At 39.1% G+C, this 19,300-nt stretch overlaps 1 protein-coding gene across 4 annotated transcripts in view; it reads left to right on the top strand.

The window, feature by feature from the left end:
• The window catches only part of LOC149177914 (uncharacterized), a 338,468-nt gene that overhangs the window by 12,134 nt on the left and 307,034 nt on the right, over positions 1 to 19,300 (top strand). For all 4 annotated transcript variants that reach the window (XR_016258149.1, XM_089420234.1, XM_089420233.1 and 1 more), the window contains exons 2-4: positions 3,092 to 3,201; positions 3,331 to 3,441; positions 3,562 to 3,619. Coding sequence is in view for 3 of the 4 variants with exons in the window: in XM_089420234.1 (XP_089276360.1) it covers positions 3,092 to 3,201; positions 3,331 to 3,441; positions 3,562 to 3,619 (279 nt within the window). In the remaining variant the exon portion in view is untranslated. The remainder of the gene's footprint in view (positions 1 to 3,091; positions 3,202 to 3,330; positions 3,442 to 3,561; positions 3,620 to 19,300) is intronic.

Raw genomic sequence — 19,300 nt, 5'->3', positions numbered from 1 at the left:
ACAACACAATGAGCTAATTAGTAAAGTAACACTAGGATTGGATAATACTAGCATAAACTACAATTGAATGCAATGTTATCAGAACTGAATTGGAAAACCTTGTAGACCGAGAACCAGTAAAAAAACTAGACCAAAAAACCGGTTGACCAAAAACACATTAAATATTCAAAATTCAAAGAAAAATATATATGTTCCTGGTCATCTATATGAATCCAAACCATTTATACACAAATAAGCAAAAGTTCTCATTTATATAGCATGTAAGGGTGCACATAACCAAAATAGCATTGAGTGCAATCCATCTCTGTGTTGAAGAAATTTTAACTAGATTCGGTCTTCATATTGACTAAGTAATTATGTAATGAAGAGAGAAAGGTGATAAAATGTATTTTTGTAAAGCTTGGCTCATGGGTTTCATGAGCAAGAAGTTTTTATAGGTCAAAGACTTCTTCTTGATGTCTTTAGGGATTTGTCATCTAGTCATATATATATTTTAGAGTCATGTATTAGAAGTATTGTTACACTTGAAAAAGAGCAATTTATTGGAATAATTGTATGCTCCAAGACCTTTTCAAGAAGCTCCATAAAAGTTGGCTCAAATATGATTAAACTTACCCCTTGATGAAGTCGGCCTACGTACAGAAGTTAAGTCGGCCTGGAAGAGGGAGACAATCCCTATATAAAGGAGGAACTGCAGCCTCATTTAGAGGAATCAATTCATTCAAGTTCTGAGATTGAAGTGCGAGAAAAAGCCCACGTTCTAGTTCGTAAAGAAGAGGCTATTCAACAAAGAACAAAGGGAGTTTAGCGTAGTAATAAGGGCTCTTTGTTTTGGGTCTGCACCTACCTCGCATCTTTGAGGTAGGCCGAAGGTCACTAAAGGAAAGAATAGTAATATCAAGGATCTGCTATCTAGTGCCAAAAAGAAGTACGAAAAAGGACCATACAACAAAGAGTAAGGGACTACAAGGTGTGCAAAAGAGAGACGATATTAGTCTCTGTCTTGATCTCAGATATTTTAGGAAGAGACCGAAACTATACATAGTGTGAAGGAGGACTTCCACAGCAAGAAAGAGACCTTGATACTGTGTATCAAGTGTGTACAAAGAAGGATCCCTAGAAGGCCGAGTCTAAGTCTAAGGAAGGCTGGAAAGAAACTTATTGTAAAGGGCTATTAGACCGGTGACCAAGTTTCCTTAGTTCTGGTGCAAAGTAGTGCAGAAAGGGAGATCAACATAATCAACATAAGGAGCCTAGAAGATCAATGACAAGGTCTTGGAGGCATACTGAAGTAAAGGGTCTAGGGTTTGGCATTTGTCAATTGAAGCTTCAATAAGAGAAATTTGCAGAAGCGTTTTCCTCTCTAGGATAGAGAGGTCTTGCCCTGGCTAAGAGCCAACATTTTGTGTTCTTGTCTCTTTTGTTTTGGTAACTGTTTGATGAAGTAAGAGAACACACTCTAATAATAATAAGAGAAGATTGTGCTAATAAGAAAAAGTAAAAAGCACCTCACAAATAGTTATCATTATTAGAAGAATCTCATCATATCTAGATGCCTTAGATTCTTCAACACTTTGAACCAAAAATACATCAACAAATAGGCTCTAGAGGGCCTCTAGCATCCAAAAGAAATCATGCTACAACAAATACCTACATATCATCAAAATAATTGCCTATATTAGGATCTTCATCATCAATATAACCCTCTAAGCACTAAAATAAGATAGAAAACTTGTAGCATGTTGAATCAAGATTTTGTTTGAGTGATGAGTATACATTTTTAGTAGAGTCATGGTAGAGGAGTTCGACAACCAATGCCATTAACATCAAATTACAAAGACGGCTTGGTGCTATTTATTAAATGCTAGTTCCATACCCTCGTACATGACAAAATTCAATGGAAACGTTGCAATCCCCCCAATCTTGAAATCCTGAAAAATTGTTGAGTCGATTGGATTTTGAGCAAGATCTAAAATTCTACTTTCTTCATATGAAATCCAATGAGGTTGGAACCACTCTCAAACATTTTGAGTCATTTCATGGTAATGTTAAGTAAAATATCACTTTTATTTTAAGAATTTAACATTACCATTAATTGCATAGCAATACTAGGGCAATAGGCTTGAATATTAGGCCGAGGGCCATAGGCTTGAATATTAGGCTGGCCTATGGGAGAATTAGAAGTGGGCCAACCAAATGAAAAAATAAAAATAACAGACAAATTTTTAAAGCTGACCCGCAAAGGTACAGACTGCATGGAACCAATCCCGATCCGGCCGGTTCCGTTACAGAACCGGCCGGTTTAGTGGTGAACCGGCCCATTTCAGTTCCGGAGCCTGAACTGGACCAGTTTTGGGCCCAAACTGGTCAGACTGGCTGGTTCTTCCGGCTCCGATAACACTGCTGTCATATGAATGCACACTGCTGTTGTATAATTCTCTCTGATTTGTTGGAAACCCTAGACAAAAAAAAAGAACCCGGAGGGCAAAAATTCCCTTGGAACATTACAAAAATGGATAATAAGCTATTAAGCCTTTTGTAATCTTTGTATCTCTGTTAATAAAATTATAACGTCAGTGGAAGTCCAAACTATCATCCAAAATGATAAAATCTTGAGTACTATGCAAATCATGAGGGGATCTACAGCAGATTTTTTCTCAGATTTGAGGCAGTAACATCTAACACTATGGAAAGCTACATAGATGGGCACTACGGATTCAAATTAACTTAATATCCCAGAGGTCATTGTTTGACAATAGCCTGAAATATGCTGTTGTTAATTGACTAAATACGTTAGCAAAGTGGGCTAGTCTTGTTCTGTTCTGTATTAGTATGTGGATGTGCACAAGTGTATTTCTTGAGAAAGGTATGGAATTGCAATCAAAAGTCTTTGACAACTGATAATTATTATTAATGAACTCATCATGGGTGAAAAGTAGTCATACAAGAGTAGAAAAATGTGTGCATTGTTAACAAAGTAAAACTAGAAAGGGAAAAAGGTGATGGATTTGGAAACTTTTGAATCCTTGACATTGCTATAGAGTTCTATCTATTCAATTCTGACCATGTTTTCATACTTCAATACATGCAGAAATGAGAAAACAGCCCACACGACGAGCTGTGTATGAATATATGAGGGGGAAAGTGCTGGATGTTTTCCCTGAATATTGTAAAGAAGCAGAAGACCACTTATCAAAAGCCGTAGGTTATCCCATATAACTCTAACAAAACCTGTTATCTTTTGAGTTGGAAAATAGTGTCTATGTTCTTTTGTCTTTTCATGGCCTCGTGTCCCTTGATAAACATGCACTTTGGTTGAGTGTGCTCCAGGTTAAACTGGATCCTTCTCTGGCGGATGCCTGGCTATGCTTAGGCAATTGCTTCTGGAAGAAGGGTGATTTGAATGGAGCGAAGAACTGCTTCGGTCTGTCTTTGAAAAAGGTTATTTGTGCACCCTTTCTGCCACAGGAAGCCCTCATTAAGACCGGTACTTCAAATGATTAGTTTAGAATGGAAAATATTATCCAATTTTTCATGCTTTACTCCTTTAAAATTGTGCAGGGTCCTAACAAAAACATACTTCGTCAACTTTCAATGCTGGAAAGGCAACTAGCTCAAGGTAAGATTGCTAATTTTCAAAAAATTAAGATTAATATATATCTGTCTTATTTCAAATCGTGGATGGAAATGATGTCAGCTCCAGATACTGTACTGTGTATTGTATTTTCTTAGGAGTTTACAAACATGGCATTTTCTCACCTGTATATTGTGAATAAAATGTTTCTCTTGGCCATTAATACAAGAAAGTAATGTACTGTGTACATAAGAGTCATTTGATACAGAAAATGTGGGCTGCATAGCATCTAATATGAGGTAGACCAACTCTAAGTAAGCCCCATTCTCAAATTCACCCAAAAGCATTACGAATCAAAACTGCCACTTAGGCATACAATGAAGCTAACTGCAAACCAGGTGCACATAGCCAGAAATAGCTGTAAAGTCCAGCCTTCTGGCAAACTTAACCAAAAGCAGAAAAAACAATTTCATAACGCAAGCAGCTGATGGGATAATTCTAACATCAAGTAGAGGGTTATCATTGTCCTTTGGGGTGGTCCCCCAGCCATCATTAGTCAGTTCCGGACAGTGTTGCACGAAGCGCCCCCCCCACGGTTCCAAGCCCCGAAGCGCGTCCCGTACGGAAGTGCCTAGGAAGCTTGGCCGGAAGCGGCGCTTCCGAATTCGGAAGCGCCGCTTCGGCTTTTTTAGCCGCTTCCTGGAAATTTGGAAGCGCTGTACGGAAGCGCCAAAGCGCGCTTCGTACGACGCTTCGGGCATTGGAAGCGTGGCGCTTCGGAGGAGGAAGCGTACGCTTCCAGAAAAGCTTCTGGAAAAGCGTTTAGAAAATCGTTTTTTTTCAATTTTTTTTTTTAATTTTAGGTGAGTTTGCTTGTTGGGGGTGGGTCCACCTTGGGTTAGGGTGACGAATGAAGGCAAAAAAAAATATAAATATAGCAGATGCTCCCTCATGGTAATGTTAAATTCTTAAAGTAAAAGTGACATTCTCCTTTATTTTTCATTTTCATCCTTTTACTTAAATTTTTAACATTACCATGAAATGACTCAGGATGTTTGAGAGTGGTTCCAGCCTCATTGGACTTCATATGGAGAAAATAGAATTTCATATCCTATTCAAAATTCAGCAGACTTAACAGTTTTCAGGAATTCAGGATCAATGGGATTGTGGCATTTCATTAGATTATATCAAGTATGAAGGTATGCGATTAGCATTTAATCAAGAGCACCGAGCCCTATACGTACCCTAGTGTTGGTGGTGTTAATTGTTGAACTCCTTTGTCACGCGGCACGCCCTTAGCAAAAAATTACCTTTCAATCAAGTCAAAATCATCAATCAAACATGTTAAGCTTTTTCTACCATATTTTAAGTCTTGAATTAGGTAGTTTGATCAAAATTGGACAATGTTGACTAATATCCCTAGACAATCGAGGTAGAGACAAAGGCTAGACAAGAGGAGAGGAATCTAGATTCTAGATCATTAATGTACAATGGATGTTATATCTATCTTGATTTATGCAAAAATATGCATGTTTTCATGTATTCTACAATTAATTTGGTATTTGGGATGTTTGTTTTGAGTATAAATGCAAAAAAATATATATATATATATATATATATATATATATATATATATATAGCGGACGCTTCCGCGGACGCTTCGCTGCCTAGATTTTTGGAAAATGACGCTTCGGCGTCCCCGCTTTCAAAAAACGCTTCCACTTCGTGCAACATTGGTTCCAGATCTGAGATGGCATGCTCCTCAGTCATCATTTCCTTGTTAAGGCTCCTTGGGGGGCTTCTCTATCTCAGAAATGGCAAGGGTGAGTTGTGAGAATTCTTCTTTCGTGTGGTGGTGGAGGCATGTCTAAATGGGACATGACCTTCCATGAAGAGGCACTGCCTAGTATATAAGCAGGCCCTTCACTCTCATTTGTATCATCATTCTTATTCATAAATTTAATATATATTCTTGTATCTCAATGGAGATCTTTATATTCCAAGTCTTTTGGAGTATTTGACTTAAGGTACGAACTTTGTTCGTTTCATTTGTGGTATCAGAGGAGTTCGATCCTTTGGCCGCTTCACCGCTGCACAAAGCTAGCTTGATCCAGGCCCTTGGCCATCAAAGATTTGTCAACATTGTTGGCGTCAAAGCTTTTCGCTATAAAGCTTCTGGAGTTTCTCCATTCTACCGGATTCGCCAGTTTCGTCATTCATTCAAGCCTTTTTGGCCATAAAAAATAAAATTAAAAAATACAAAAAACAAGTTAAGAGAAATTATATTTAATAAAAAAATAAAATAAATCAATAAATATGTTAAAAAAAGTTACAAAAAAACATATAAAAGGAAAAAAACATTATAAAAACTAAAAAAATAAAAAATAAAACAAATTTATATTACAAAAATATATAACAAAAAAATAGCAAACGTACTTGGCCGTCGGAGCCATGGTGCCACCGTTTGTAGCTGCCCAAAAATTTCAATCGCAGTATCCTCATTGACTGACCCTTTGCAGACCACAACAGCAAACCGTCCAACCATAATTTCGCTGTTCCGTCCATCCCTGCACTAGCGTGCTGTAAACCAACTGTTCTGTCACCCATCTGTTCAGCCTTGTGCCTGTCCGCTTTCCTCCTGACCATATATAACAGTTGACCCCTTCCACAACACTCTAGCCGCCACCGACTCTTGTTTCGTGCCACCACAACTGTTAAGAGGATCACTGCATCTTGCCATTGTCTAGTCGCAATCCACGACCTGATAGGCCGCCAGATGCCACACACAACCCGCCAAACAACTGAAGCAATACGCCTTCACAACAATGACTTGGCCTTGTCGCTCGAAGTTCGAATAGCCAACCGCTGCCTCATTCCCTACTGTTGCATCCTACACCACCATCCAAATAATTGGAACAACTGTCCATCGTCTTCCCACGCTGGTGTCGACGGACCATCACAACCAAACCACACTCGACTTGTCTTTTCGTCCACTCCTCGACCGAGACCATTGCCATTGTTCGACAATGACCTCTTCCTCATCATCTGCATGATCGACACCGTCCACTCCTCTGTCCCGCCACCAATCCATGATCATTAAAGGAAATATTGCTAAGTCAATTTCGGTGGACCATTCAGGGTCAATGCTGTATGACAGAGTAGCAAAATAAGGAGTTACACGATACAATGATACACTTCCATCAATACTTCAACCAATCTAGTCATCAAAAGTTGCATCCGCTACCAATCAAGGTTATCAAAAGTTGCTACCCGTTCATTAAAAGGTTAAGAAAAAATAGGGTTATTATTTAGCTTAATTAAAAAAAACAAACAAAGGAAGAGTTTTTATTTATTTATCAACATTGTAGAGATATAGAGAAAGTTAAGAGATTATACATAAAGAAGTTTATTTAAAAAAAAGATATCATAAAAAATAATATCTAAAGTAAAAAAGGTACCAAGTTTAAAGTAAGAAAGGTATTTAAGATTTCCTCTAAGAGTTCATTCTAGAAAAATAAATGGAGTCTAAATCAGAAATGAAGGCTGAAAAATTCCCATGAACTAAATATAACTATGCCTCAGTGCTATTTAGAATTAAAGGGTCTATTGCGGGAAAAGATGTTACTATCGCTATATCACCAATCGAAGGTAAAAATTATATAAAACCTAAAATCACAAACCAATTGGTGTTTCTCGAGTCAAATATAATTGAAAAATTACACTGTTTTGACAACAATATATATGACATGACCAATTTACAATTAAACATTGGAGATTACACATTCACATCACAATTCTCAGTTCAAACCCTATGGAGTGATCAAGGTGACATTATTTTAGGTTCACCCTGGATGGAAACCCTTGGTTCCTTCATCCTGAATACGAAAAAGAAGTTTTTGACATTTTCTTACAAAAAGAAAAAAATAACACTACAGGATGTCACTGTGAAGCCAAATTCAGTGACACCAGAAGACATCCAAGATATTTCAAAAGTAATTTTTCAAGAAGGTAAAAAAGTATTACAAAATATGCAAAATGAAATTGACAAAATCACTGTTGATAGAAATGAAGAAGTCTTGCGACTTAAGGATCATAGCGAAAAATTACTAACACAAATTAAAAAGCTTAAGAAGGACAAGAAGTCGTTAAAAGACAAGTTAGAACATTGTATTCAAGAGGAAGTATCGAAGTTGTCAGTCGTAACATCCCCAGTTGAAGATAAAGAAACAAATACTGAACCAGTCAATAACAGAACTGAAGAAGAGGATCAATTAGTTGAAGGAAAAACACACTCACATGTTACAATCCAGATGATGGATATTTCAAACAAAGATTGTGTACCTAACTCAACAATCGTAGTACTAAAAGGAAACAAAAAAATTTCCACACAATTAATAAGGGAAAGTCAAACCAAAAAAGTTCCCTATCGAAATCCGAGTCATATGAATAGACATCTCAACCAAGCTATGTATCGGGACCATTCAGAACAAAGACAACAAACTGATGTTCCAAAGAATATTGATGTAACCTCAATCCAGTCCTATGATGACAACTCGTTACAAAATTCCAGTGATCAGAATATTCCACAGAAGATTAATCTAGGATGGTCTGATCCCTTCTCAGTGCGACAGTTTTGTTTCTCTTAGAAGATCATATCAACTTGTATCAATGAAGATAACAGTGCTGAGACGAGAAGACATTCGAAACCGAAAAAGAGATCAAGCCTTTTGCATCAACAAGCTTTGAGGACAAAGTTTTTTTGAGGAGGAAGACAATGTTGCGAATAAAATATATATAAATAATATAAATATAAATAACGAGGATAATTGTAATAATGATTAGTTAATTAGTAATTAGTACTGAAGAGGCATGTCTAAATGCGACATGACCTTCCATGAGGAGGCACTGCCTAGTATATAAGCAGGCCCCTTACGCTCATTTGTATTATTATTTTTATTCATACATTTAATATATATTTTTGTATCTCAATGGAGATCTTTATATTCCAAGTCTTCTGGAATATTTGACTTAAGGTATTGTTAATTTTAGTAACAATGGTATGTTCTATGCTTATGAGCAATTTTACTTTAATTTCTTATTAGCCCAATATCAATTTCCAGATTAGCAATCACATCAACATGATAGTAAAATGCAGATTGAACATAAACAATAACAGTTGAAGACAAGGGAAACAAGAGGACACAAGATATGGCACCAGGCAGGGACAAACCCCAATGTGGGGAAACCCTTGATCAATTCTTCTTATTATTCTTCAAAAGTTCAACAGAGAGAGAGAGAGTACAATCTTCAATATTCACTTGCCCAATCAAAGTAAAATCTGATCAATCAAACAATAGTAACAAAAAGCCCTAACCAAAAAGTCAACGCTGGTCAACAGGGCAAATTTTGACCTCCAAAACAACTCGGTCAAACTTGGTACACTCGGCTTCCAACAACTAGTCAAATCAGCCCAAAAATAGTCCGACAATATTGTTAATTCATGGTATGTTCTATGCTTAGAGCAGTTTACTTGTTTTTCTTATTATTATCCACAGATTAACAATCACATGTACATTAAGTAAAGTCTAGATAGAACATTTAAATGATCAACATAAAACAAGCCAAAACAAGAGACACAAGATGTGGCGACTAGCCAGGGACAAACCCCAATATGGGGAACCGTTTGATCAAATCTTCTTTTACCTTCAATAATTCAACAGAGAGAAATAGTACAAAAATCTGATTTATATCAGCAGCATCAGACCCTAGATCAACCCTACACTAGGGCAGTCAATATCTGTCAAACCGAAGGCCAGATCACCTTGATTCTTGTGCCAAAAATTGCGTCCTTCCAAGGAGGATCAGCCACACCAAACTCGTAGTCAAAGAGGAGTCCACACTGGTCAAAGTTTCTTTTTGCAGCTTCAGCCCTAAAATCTGCGTCCTTTTTCCACACGTGTGAGATAGAGAGCCTTTTCTGCGCAGGAGAGAGAAGAAACTCTTTTCTGCGCAGGAGAGAGAGAGATGATGATGAGAAGTGAGTGTCCAAATGAGGAGGCATCCTGTATTTATATCCAAACGTTGGGCATCTGAGCCTACATAAGTTGCTGGTCGACTTTGATAATTAGTCCATAATCAAAATAAATTCATATCTCCATAAATACTTATCGGGATCGGATGATCTTTAGATCAATCCTACACCTCTCGATGAGGGGAATCTAGGAAAAATATTATCAGTCATGAATAAGGTGACCCATATGGAGTTTGGCCCTAGTTTCCAATTTTAACAGTCCCTCTCAACTAGGGAGAACTCCATCTGCAATTCATCTGACCGTCGCTACTATTCATCCATCAAATGGACTGCCTTGTACAACTTAACCCCTGCTCTGCTCTATTCTGTTTTTCTCTGCTTTGTTCGAACTATGAAGAAGAAGAAATGATCGAGGATGTATCATACCATCCTCCACTGACCTGAAGTCAGTCTGGAGTGTGTACCACTTTCACTGGTCCGAGACCAGTCCTCTACTGTCCCAAAGTTAGTTTCAGAGGGTGTACCACTCTCACTTGTCCCAGACCAGTATCATTAATCCCAGATCAATGGAGGTCATCCTAGCATAGGGAGTACGGTAGATACAACGATGCGTCCATCGATAGAACTACTATGGTCCCTATCCTCATTTCCCTGCTCATTGATCAGATGAGAGGTACTTCCCATGAGTCCTAGACTGCATGGGTAGGATGCCTCGACAGGAGAACTAATCATCCTGTCCACAGGAGAATGAATCATCCTGTGTAGTGGATGCCACAGAGAACTATTTATCTTGGCCTATAGGAGAACGAATCATCTTGTTCCACAATCGCCATGGAGAACGAATCATCCTGGCCCACAGGAGAACTAATCATCTTGTTCCATAGTCGCCACGGGGTGTCAGGGGAAGGTTGAACCTTTTACCCTGTACAAAGTGCACCAACAGGGGATGGTGAGTTACCTTGTGGTCATATGTTGCTCCAAGAAGTACCTCGTGCCCCCCTAGAGCTCCTAGAGCTCAGTACATCATACTTGCCCCTCAAAAGAGGGTCTTTGAACGACTCCAAGTCGTTCTCGGAAAATTAGGAATTTGACCTTTCTTAGGGGCTTTGTCAAAATGTGAGTGACTTGTTCATCTGTACCAATATGTTGGAGCCTTATAGCTCCCCGCTGCACCATATCTCAAATATAGTGGTATCTGATATCGATATGCTTGGAGCGATCATGGAATACGGGATTCTCTGATAAATGAATCCCGCTCTGGTTGTCACATAGGATCACGGTGGTATCCAATGTAAATCCAAATAGCTCACTGAAGAGCTTTCGTAACCAGATTGCCTCATAGGAGGCCATGCTAGCAGCGATGTACTTTGCCTCGGCGGTGCTCAGAGCCACTGACTTCTGTTTCCTGCTCATCCAGGATATCGAAGCAGATCCCAAGGAGAAACAATACCCGGAAGTGCTCTTACGGTCCACCACACTGTCTGCCCAATCAACATCAGTATATCCAAGTAGTCTCACATTTCTGATAGCGTATCTTAACCCATAAGTAATTGTGCCACGAAGATATCTCAATAGACTCTTGGCACCAATCCAATGTTTGTGGTGAGGTTCAACCATCTGTTGACTCAATGTGTTGACTGCAAAGCATATATTTGGACGGGAGTTCACTAGGAACATCAATGCTTCGACGAGTTGACGATACTCGGTTGTATTTCGTAAAACAGGTCTAGTAGCACTATTGCTTAACTTCTTGAAGTCAAGCTCCATCGGGGTGGTTATGGGCTTGCAGTCCACCATGCCGAATCTCTCCAATATCTTCACCACATATTTTCATTGAGATAGGAAAATCTCCCCTGGTTTCTGCCAGACTTCCAGTCCTAGGAAATAGTGCATAAGTCCTAGGTCTTTCATCTCGAACTCAGAAGCTAGCTCCCTCTTACATTCGTGAATGAGAGGGTCTGCACCTGTTAGAAAGAGGTTGTCAACATATAGTACCATTATGAGAGGCTTGTCATCTATAACCTTAAAGTAAAGGTTAGGGTCAGCTTCACTTCTAGTGAATCCTAGCTTTATCAAGTAGCTATTGATCCTCTCATACCATGCTCGAGGTGCTTGCTTTAGCCCGTAGAGGGCCTTCTTCAGCTTGCACACATGAGATTCTCGATCATAAATCTAAAATCCTTCGGGTTGCTCCACATAGACCTCTTTTTTGATCGAACCATGTAAGAACGCAGTCTTGACATCCATCTGATGTAGGTTCCATCCTTGCGAAGCAACAAGGGCTATGATCGAGCGGATGGTGGTATATCGGGCAACAGGTGCAAATATCTCGTCATAGTCTATACCTTCCTTCTAGGAGAAGCCACGAGCGACAAAACGAGCCTTATACTTTTCCGCACTTCCATCAACTGCATGCTTTATCTTGTAAAGCCATTTTGAAGTGACAACTGCCTTGTCTTGGGGTCTGGGGACTATATCCCAGACATTGTTCTTCATAATAGACTCATATTCTTCGGCCATAGCATCCTTCCATACTTGATGCTTGACGGCATCTCTGAATGATGAAGGCTCATTTTGGATGATTGTGCTCATGATGGTCAGGTATCCCCGATACCTGTTTAGTTTCTTACTTTCACGGAAGGTTCCTCGGGGTGCTGTGTGTCCTTCAACATCGTCAAGTGTCCCTCTAAGCCATGAAGGTCTCTTCCTTGAAGAGGAAGCCTCAGGCGGAGGAGGATCAATAGGATCCAGGGGTTCTTCCACATCGGGCATTGTCTCATCTTCTTTTTCTTTCGGTTCCCTGGTGTCAGCTTCTGGAGAGCTCCTCAAAGTAGGAAGATTGTCCACCTTGCTAAGGGCCATATCTTCTTCAAAGGTGACATCATGACTAATCTTGACTTCCCTTTGACCAGCTACATAGATTCTATAGCCCTTAGTATTTTCACCATAACCGACAAAGATTCCTTTCTTTCTAGATGCGCCCAATTTATTCCTTTTCTCTTTCGCCACATGAAAATATACAGGGCTTCCAAAAATTCTAAAATGAGATACGTTAGGTTTCTTACTAGTGAACATTTCTTCAGGAGTTTTGGAACCCAATGCTTGATGAGGGCATCGGTTTTGTACATATACGACGGTGTTTGCAGCTTCAGCCCATAGAAACTTCAGAAGTATTTGATCATGGAGCATAGCCCGACAGCTTCCACAATTGTACGGTTCTTCCTTTCCGCCACACCATTTTGCTCAGGAGTATATGGTGTAGTGGTCTCCCTTTTAATACCTGCCTCTTTGCAAAATTCATGAAACTCATTGGATTAGTCCTGAGGATCTTGATCTTCTTTTCGGTTTGATTCTCGATCAAGGCTTTGAAGTGTCGAAACCAGGAGAACACTTCATCCTTCTTTTTCAAGAAATATATCCAAGTCTTGCGAGAATAATCATCTATAAAGGTGAGGTAATATAAATATCTTCCCAAGGAGTTTACAGGCATCATACCGGATATGTCTGAGTGAATCAACTGCAATATATCAGAGGTCTTGCTTTGGCTTGAGGGGAATGGTCCCCTTTTGAGCTTTCCTTCGGCACATCCTGGACGTACACCTTCTTGTTCTAATCTGAACTTGGGCATCACGATTACCATTTTTCTCACATCAGGTAGAGCTTTATAATGAAGGTGAGCAAACCTCCGATGCCATAGTTCGGACTAAAGAGATGTGTCACAAGACATGACACCCAACGAACTTCCTCCGACCTGATATAATGAATCAACTCGAAACTCAAGAGTAAAAGCATCTTTAAAGTTCTTTTTCCATACGCGTACCTTGCCATTGCTGAAAGCCACCTTATAGCCTTTGTCTTCTGTTGCTGAAATGGACACCAGGTTCTTTTTGAGATCAGGTACATATAATACATCTTGTAAGTGGATGGTATTACCCTGATTTAATTGTAGTGTGACATTTCCTACGCCTTTCACGGGATATTTTGAATTGTCTCCAAGAACAATTTCCAGGTTGGTTTCTTTCTCTACCAGATTATAGAGAGCTTCTTTGTAACCAGTGAAGTGCCTTGAGGCACCACTATCAATAAGCCAATTTCCCAGCGAGTCCGGGGGAGCAGTAGTAGATAGAGCAGTTGGTAGATAATATTCATCTTGCTTATTGTCAACAGTGTTAGATTCATACCTGGAATTTCTTGCCTTCTTGAATGGTTGTCCTCTTCCTTGATTTCCGACACTTCTTTTACCTCTGCCATTTGACTTGCCATTCCTTTGATTGCTTTGAGAGGGATTTTGATCATCGTCTCGGTGTGAGTCCCTTTTATCAGGGCACTCCCTTGCATAGTGACCTGTTTTACTGCAATTGAAACATTGTCCTTTTCTTCCACTCTTTGGTCCAGCCTTTCCTTTGAATTTAGCCCCGGAATTGTTTCTTCTTTTAGTATGAGAAGAAAAGGCAGAGGGATGACCTTTAAGTATGGGCATTTCTTGCTCTTCCATCCTTGTTTCTTCTTGAATGCATCTGGCCATTAATTCCTCAAATCCAGGAATTACGTTATTGTTGAGAAGAGTAGTCCTGAATATATACCATTCAGATTGTAGTCCTCCAAGAGTTGTGAGTGTCATCTCCCTGTCAAGAATTACTTCCCCAATAGATAGGAGATCGTTCTTGATCTTGGTGATTCTTAAGAAATATGCTTGCATACTCTCGTCTTTGCCCTTCCTAATTTCCTTCAGCGTATTTCTAAGAAACAAGACTTGATTTGCATCATTAACTTTAAATAAACTCACCAGTCTATCGTAGATTTCCTTGGAGGTGTTTAGCTCAGAAACATAGGCCACCAAGCGCTTGTTGATAGAGTCTCGGATGATCTTCCTTGCTTTGACTTTTCCCTTGGTCCATTTGTTCCTAGTAGTAGCGAAAGCATTTGACGGAGGCTCAACAATCTCGCCTCTCACATGGTCCAACACTTCTTGCTCTTCTAATGTTAGATCGAGAGACATCTTCCATCTGTGATAGTTAGATTTCTTACGGAGTTTGTCTTCAACAGAGAAGTGTGTTGAGGACCCCATGATTTCTTTAAGATAGCCTTGCCAACCTTCTCTTCAGTGATTGCTCTTGCTTGGGCTTTGTCTTCACCTCAGCTCTGATACCATGTTAATTTATGGTATGTTCTATGCTTAGAGCAGTTTACTTGTTTTTCTTATTATTATCCACAGATTAGCAATCACATGTACATTAAGTAAAGTGCAGATAGAACATTTAAATGATCAACAGAAAAATAGCCAAGACAAGAGACACAAGATGTGGCGGCTAGCCAGGGACAAACCCCAATACGGGGAAACCCTTTGATCAAATCTTCTTTTATCTTCAATAATTCAGCAGAGAGAAATAGTACAAAAATCTGATTTATATCAGTAGCATCAGACCCTAGATCAACCCTAAACTAGGGCAGTCAATATCTGTCAAACCGGAGGTCAGATCACCTTGATTCCTGTGCCAAAAATTGCGTCCTTCCAAGGAGGATCAGCCACACCAAACTCGCAGTCAAAGTGGAGTCCACGCTGGTCAATGTTTCTTTCTGTAGCTTCAGCCCTAAAATCTGCGTCCTTTTTCCACAAGTGTGAGAGAGAGAGCCTTTTCTGCACAGGAGAGAGAAGAGAATCTTTTCTGCACAGGAGAGAGAGAGGGATGATGACGAGAAGTGAGTGTCCAAATGAGGAGGAGGCATCCTGTATTTATATCCAAGTGTTGAAGATGAATAGTTGTGTCTGTTGGGCATTTGAGCCTACATAAGTTGCTGGCCGACTTTGATAATTAGTCCATAATCAAAATAAATTCATATCTCCATAAATACTTATCGGAATCGGATGATATTTAGATCAATCCTACACCTCTCGATGAGAGGAATCTAGGAAGAATATTATCAGCCATGAATAAGGTGACCCACATGGAGTTTGGCCGTAGTTGCCAATTTTAACAAATATCCAGTCAAATCTGGTCAACGAAAGTCAACATTGTGGCAAACCCCTCTATAGTCAATGTTGGTCAAACAACCTGGATTTCTGTGCCCAAAAATACGACCTACCTAAATAGAGATATCTTTCACAAAAACGCAGTCAAAACAAGTCAACGCTAGTCAAAACAACCTTCCTGCAACTTTGGTCAACGCTGGTCAATGCAAGGACATAAACCCTTCCTTCTTCGCACGTGTGGAGAGCTGCCTCAAAAATCGAACCCAATCAACGAAGGAGAGAGAAGGATGTGAGCGAGTGAAGTGTCTAAATGAGGAGGCACCTTGTATTTATATGCAAACATTGAGGATGAATAGACGTGACTGTTGGGCTCCTGAGCCTATATTAGTTTGCTGGCCGACCTTGAAAATTTGTCCATAAACAAAATAAATTCATAATTCGATTTGTACATGTCAGAATGAGATGATTTTTAGATCAATCCTACAACTCTCGGAGAGAGGAATCCAATAAAAATATCATCTTGAATTCGGAAGCCGACTCCCTCTTACATTGATGAATAAGAAGGCCTGCCCCTGTCAGAAAGAGATCGTCCACATAAAGTACCAAGATGAGAGGTCTATCATTCTCAACCTTAAAATAAAGGTTCAAATCAACTTCACTTCTTGTAAATCCCAACATCATCAGATAGCTGTTGATCCTCTCATACCATGATCGGGGAGCTTATTTCAACCCATAGAGGGCTTTCTTCAATCTGCATACATGTGTCTGACGATCTTGAACTTTGAACCCTCTGGGCTGTTCTACATAGACTTCCTCCTTAACTGAACCATGTAATAAGGCAGACTTGACATCCATGTGGTGTAGATTCCATCCTTGCAAGGCAACAAGGGCTATAATCGAACGGATGGTGGTATATCGAACAACAGGTACAAATATCTCATCATAGTCCACACCTTCCTTTTGAGAGAAGCCTCGAGCAACAAATCTAGCCTTGAACTTTTCAGCACTTCCATTAGCTCCATGTTTGATCTTGTACAACCATTTCCAGGTGACAACAGATTTGTCCTTGGGTCTAGGGACCACATCCCAGGCATCATTCTTCATAATCGACTCATACTCTTCGTTCATTGCATCCTTCCAAACTTGATGCTTAGCAGCTTCTTCGAATGTGCAAGGCTCAGATTGAACAATGGTGCTCATTGCAGATAAGTACTCTTGGTACCTATTCAGCTTCTTCCTTTGATTATTGATGCCCCTGAAATTGTTATTGTTGTGGTTGTCATCATCATGAGGTGTATCCCTTCTATTAGGACACTCCCTAGCATAGTGGCCAATCTATTTGCAAATGAAGCATCTTCCCTTCCTTCCATTTTTGAAACTCGGCCTTCCTTGACATTGCTTCTTTGAACCTGCATTGTTCTTCTTTTTAGCATGAACAGAAAATGCAGTAGGATCATTCCTATTTGAAGGCATATCTAGTTCCAACATCCTTGTTTCTTCTTGAGAACATCTAGTCAACGATTCTTCAAAACCTAGAATCTATTCGTTGTTAAGAATAGTGGTGTTGAACACGTGCCATTCACGAGGGAGTCCTCCATGGGCAATGAGAGTAAGCTCCCTATCAACAATAGCTTCTCCAATTTGTTCACTCCAAAATTTCCCTAGGGTTATGTTGTGTTTAAAGAAATAATAGAGGTAACCACAAACCTACCTTTGAGATTAGGATCTAGCCTTCCTAACGCTCAGAGAGGGCTCTCTCTTAATGATTTAACTATGTTGAGTTAATTGATTTTAGGCTAGTTATGTAAGCTTGATTTGGTTTTGATTTGATTTGGTGGTGTAATCACTGATTTAGATGGATAGATGAATGTCTTTTTACCATTGGACTATGGAGTCAAAGTGTTAAGAAATCAGGAGTGAATCAAGTTCTAAAGATAGTGTCGATAGGGCAAGGTAGCTGAGCAAATTCAGACCTTTTAGGCTGAAGGGTGAAGTGGTTTTCAATCGGAATCAAGGAGTAGTTAAGGATTCCTCAAACCAGATAACGAGGGAAATGAAAGAGGTCAATAGAAACTAGGGAGCAATGAAGAATTCCCTACTCTAGATATTAGAAGAAAACATCAAAATGAATAACTGTTCAAGACAGAGTGTACTTAAACAAATTCTGTAATAATATTCTAGTTATTACATCCAAATTTGGAAAACATGTAAGTATGTGAAATACTTAAGAAAATAACAATTTAACAAATGAAAGATACTTCACTGAAGTGGCCAACACATGAATCCTGTAATGCAATGCCTTTATTACTCAGTCCAGTCTGCTGACTTGAAAATGTTACAATAAACCCTTAGGTTTCAGATCAATACAACCATAGAAAGGTTCAACAATCCACCCCTCAATACTTCGAATTGTGAAGTATTTATACAAAAACTATTACAAAATATCCTAAAACTGATTTAGGAATTATTCAAGGAAAATGAAATATCTTCATGCAAGAAGATAGAGACAACTATCTAACTAATGCAAGCTGTCCCTGTTTATTTGGCTTTGCTGTTTTCTTTCACTGATATTTTGCTGCTTTATCTCTTTTGTTGTTTTTCTTTATGCTAGCTGTCCCTTTACTCTGCCTTTGACTTTTAAACTTTGTCTTTCATCTGATACTCTTTAACTTAACTGATCTGTTACTCTTTACTGTTTTACCTTGACTGCTTTGTTTTCACTGTTTTACCTTTCATTTTCACAGTAAATCATTCAACTTTTCCCAAGACTCTGCATTTGGTAATTTAATCTTTACCATTCTTCTGAAGATTTCATCAGCCTTTGTGTATTTTGCAAATGTAGGTTTGTTGATAAAGAGATATTTTACCTCATGCTGGAGGTAAAAGAGATTCTCAAAAGTCTGATAGAGCACTTTTCCTGTTGGAATTCCTTTCATGGCTGAATTGTTTGCTTGTTCCTTTGCCACTTCTCTGATTTTCTTATCATAGTCTTCATGCCTCATCAACCTGTCATTAATGACCAATGGATTAGGCAAACCTTTCTGCCTCAAAACATCAAATTTGACCATGAACCTAGCTATTGCTAGCTCCATTGTTTGGCATTCCTCTTCAAGTTGCACCATCAAGTTCCTCTTAGAAATCACCCTTTTCATTTCTAGAATTGTTTCAGTCTTGTCACTTATGCCAATCTCTTTCAATTCCTGTTTGTTCTTGGAATTAAGAAACTTAATGATTTCATTGGCCTCTAGTTTTTTACCAAGTTCTTCCTTAACTTTTTGAATAGCTTCAGTTGCTTCCTTGATTAATCTTCTGCTCAAAGATGATTTGGATGGATGGGCCCACAACTGCTGCTTTGCTTGGGCAAGTGGTTCTTTCAATGTCAATTCTTTCTTTAACTTTTGTATTCTCTCAGTCAATCTATTTGACTTCTGTGTTTCATTTTATGCATGATTTGTGCCAACTTCTTTTCATCTTCTAGACTTTTTATTTCATCTTTTAAGTCTATTTATTTCATTTGTTTGGATGGACATATCCTGCATAGCTTTGATTAATTTACCTGCTTCATCACTAGGATGAGTTGCAGCTGTAGATGATTCTGTAACTGATGTAGTTGCTGATGTAGTGGGAAGTGCTGTAGCTACTGGAACTGCTGTGGCTGTTGAAGTTGCTAAAGTAGAAGGAACTGTTGTAGTAACTGTAGGAATAGTAGTGACAGGGATTGATT

Source organism: Pinus tabuliformis, chromosome 4_1 (genome assembly GCF_031772625.1).
Source record: "Pinus tabuliformis cultivar Carrire ecotype Pingquan chromosome 4_1, CPIR1, whole genome shotgun sequence".
Taxonomy (NCBI): domain Eukaryota; kingdom Viridiplantae; phylum Streptophyta; class Pinopsida; order Pinales; family Pinaceae; genus Pinus; species Pinus tabuliformis.
Note: the sequence above shows the minus strand (reverse complement) of the source record. Positions and strands in the feature narration are given on the sequence as shown.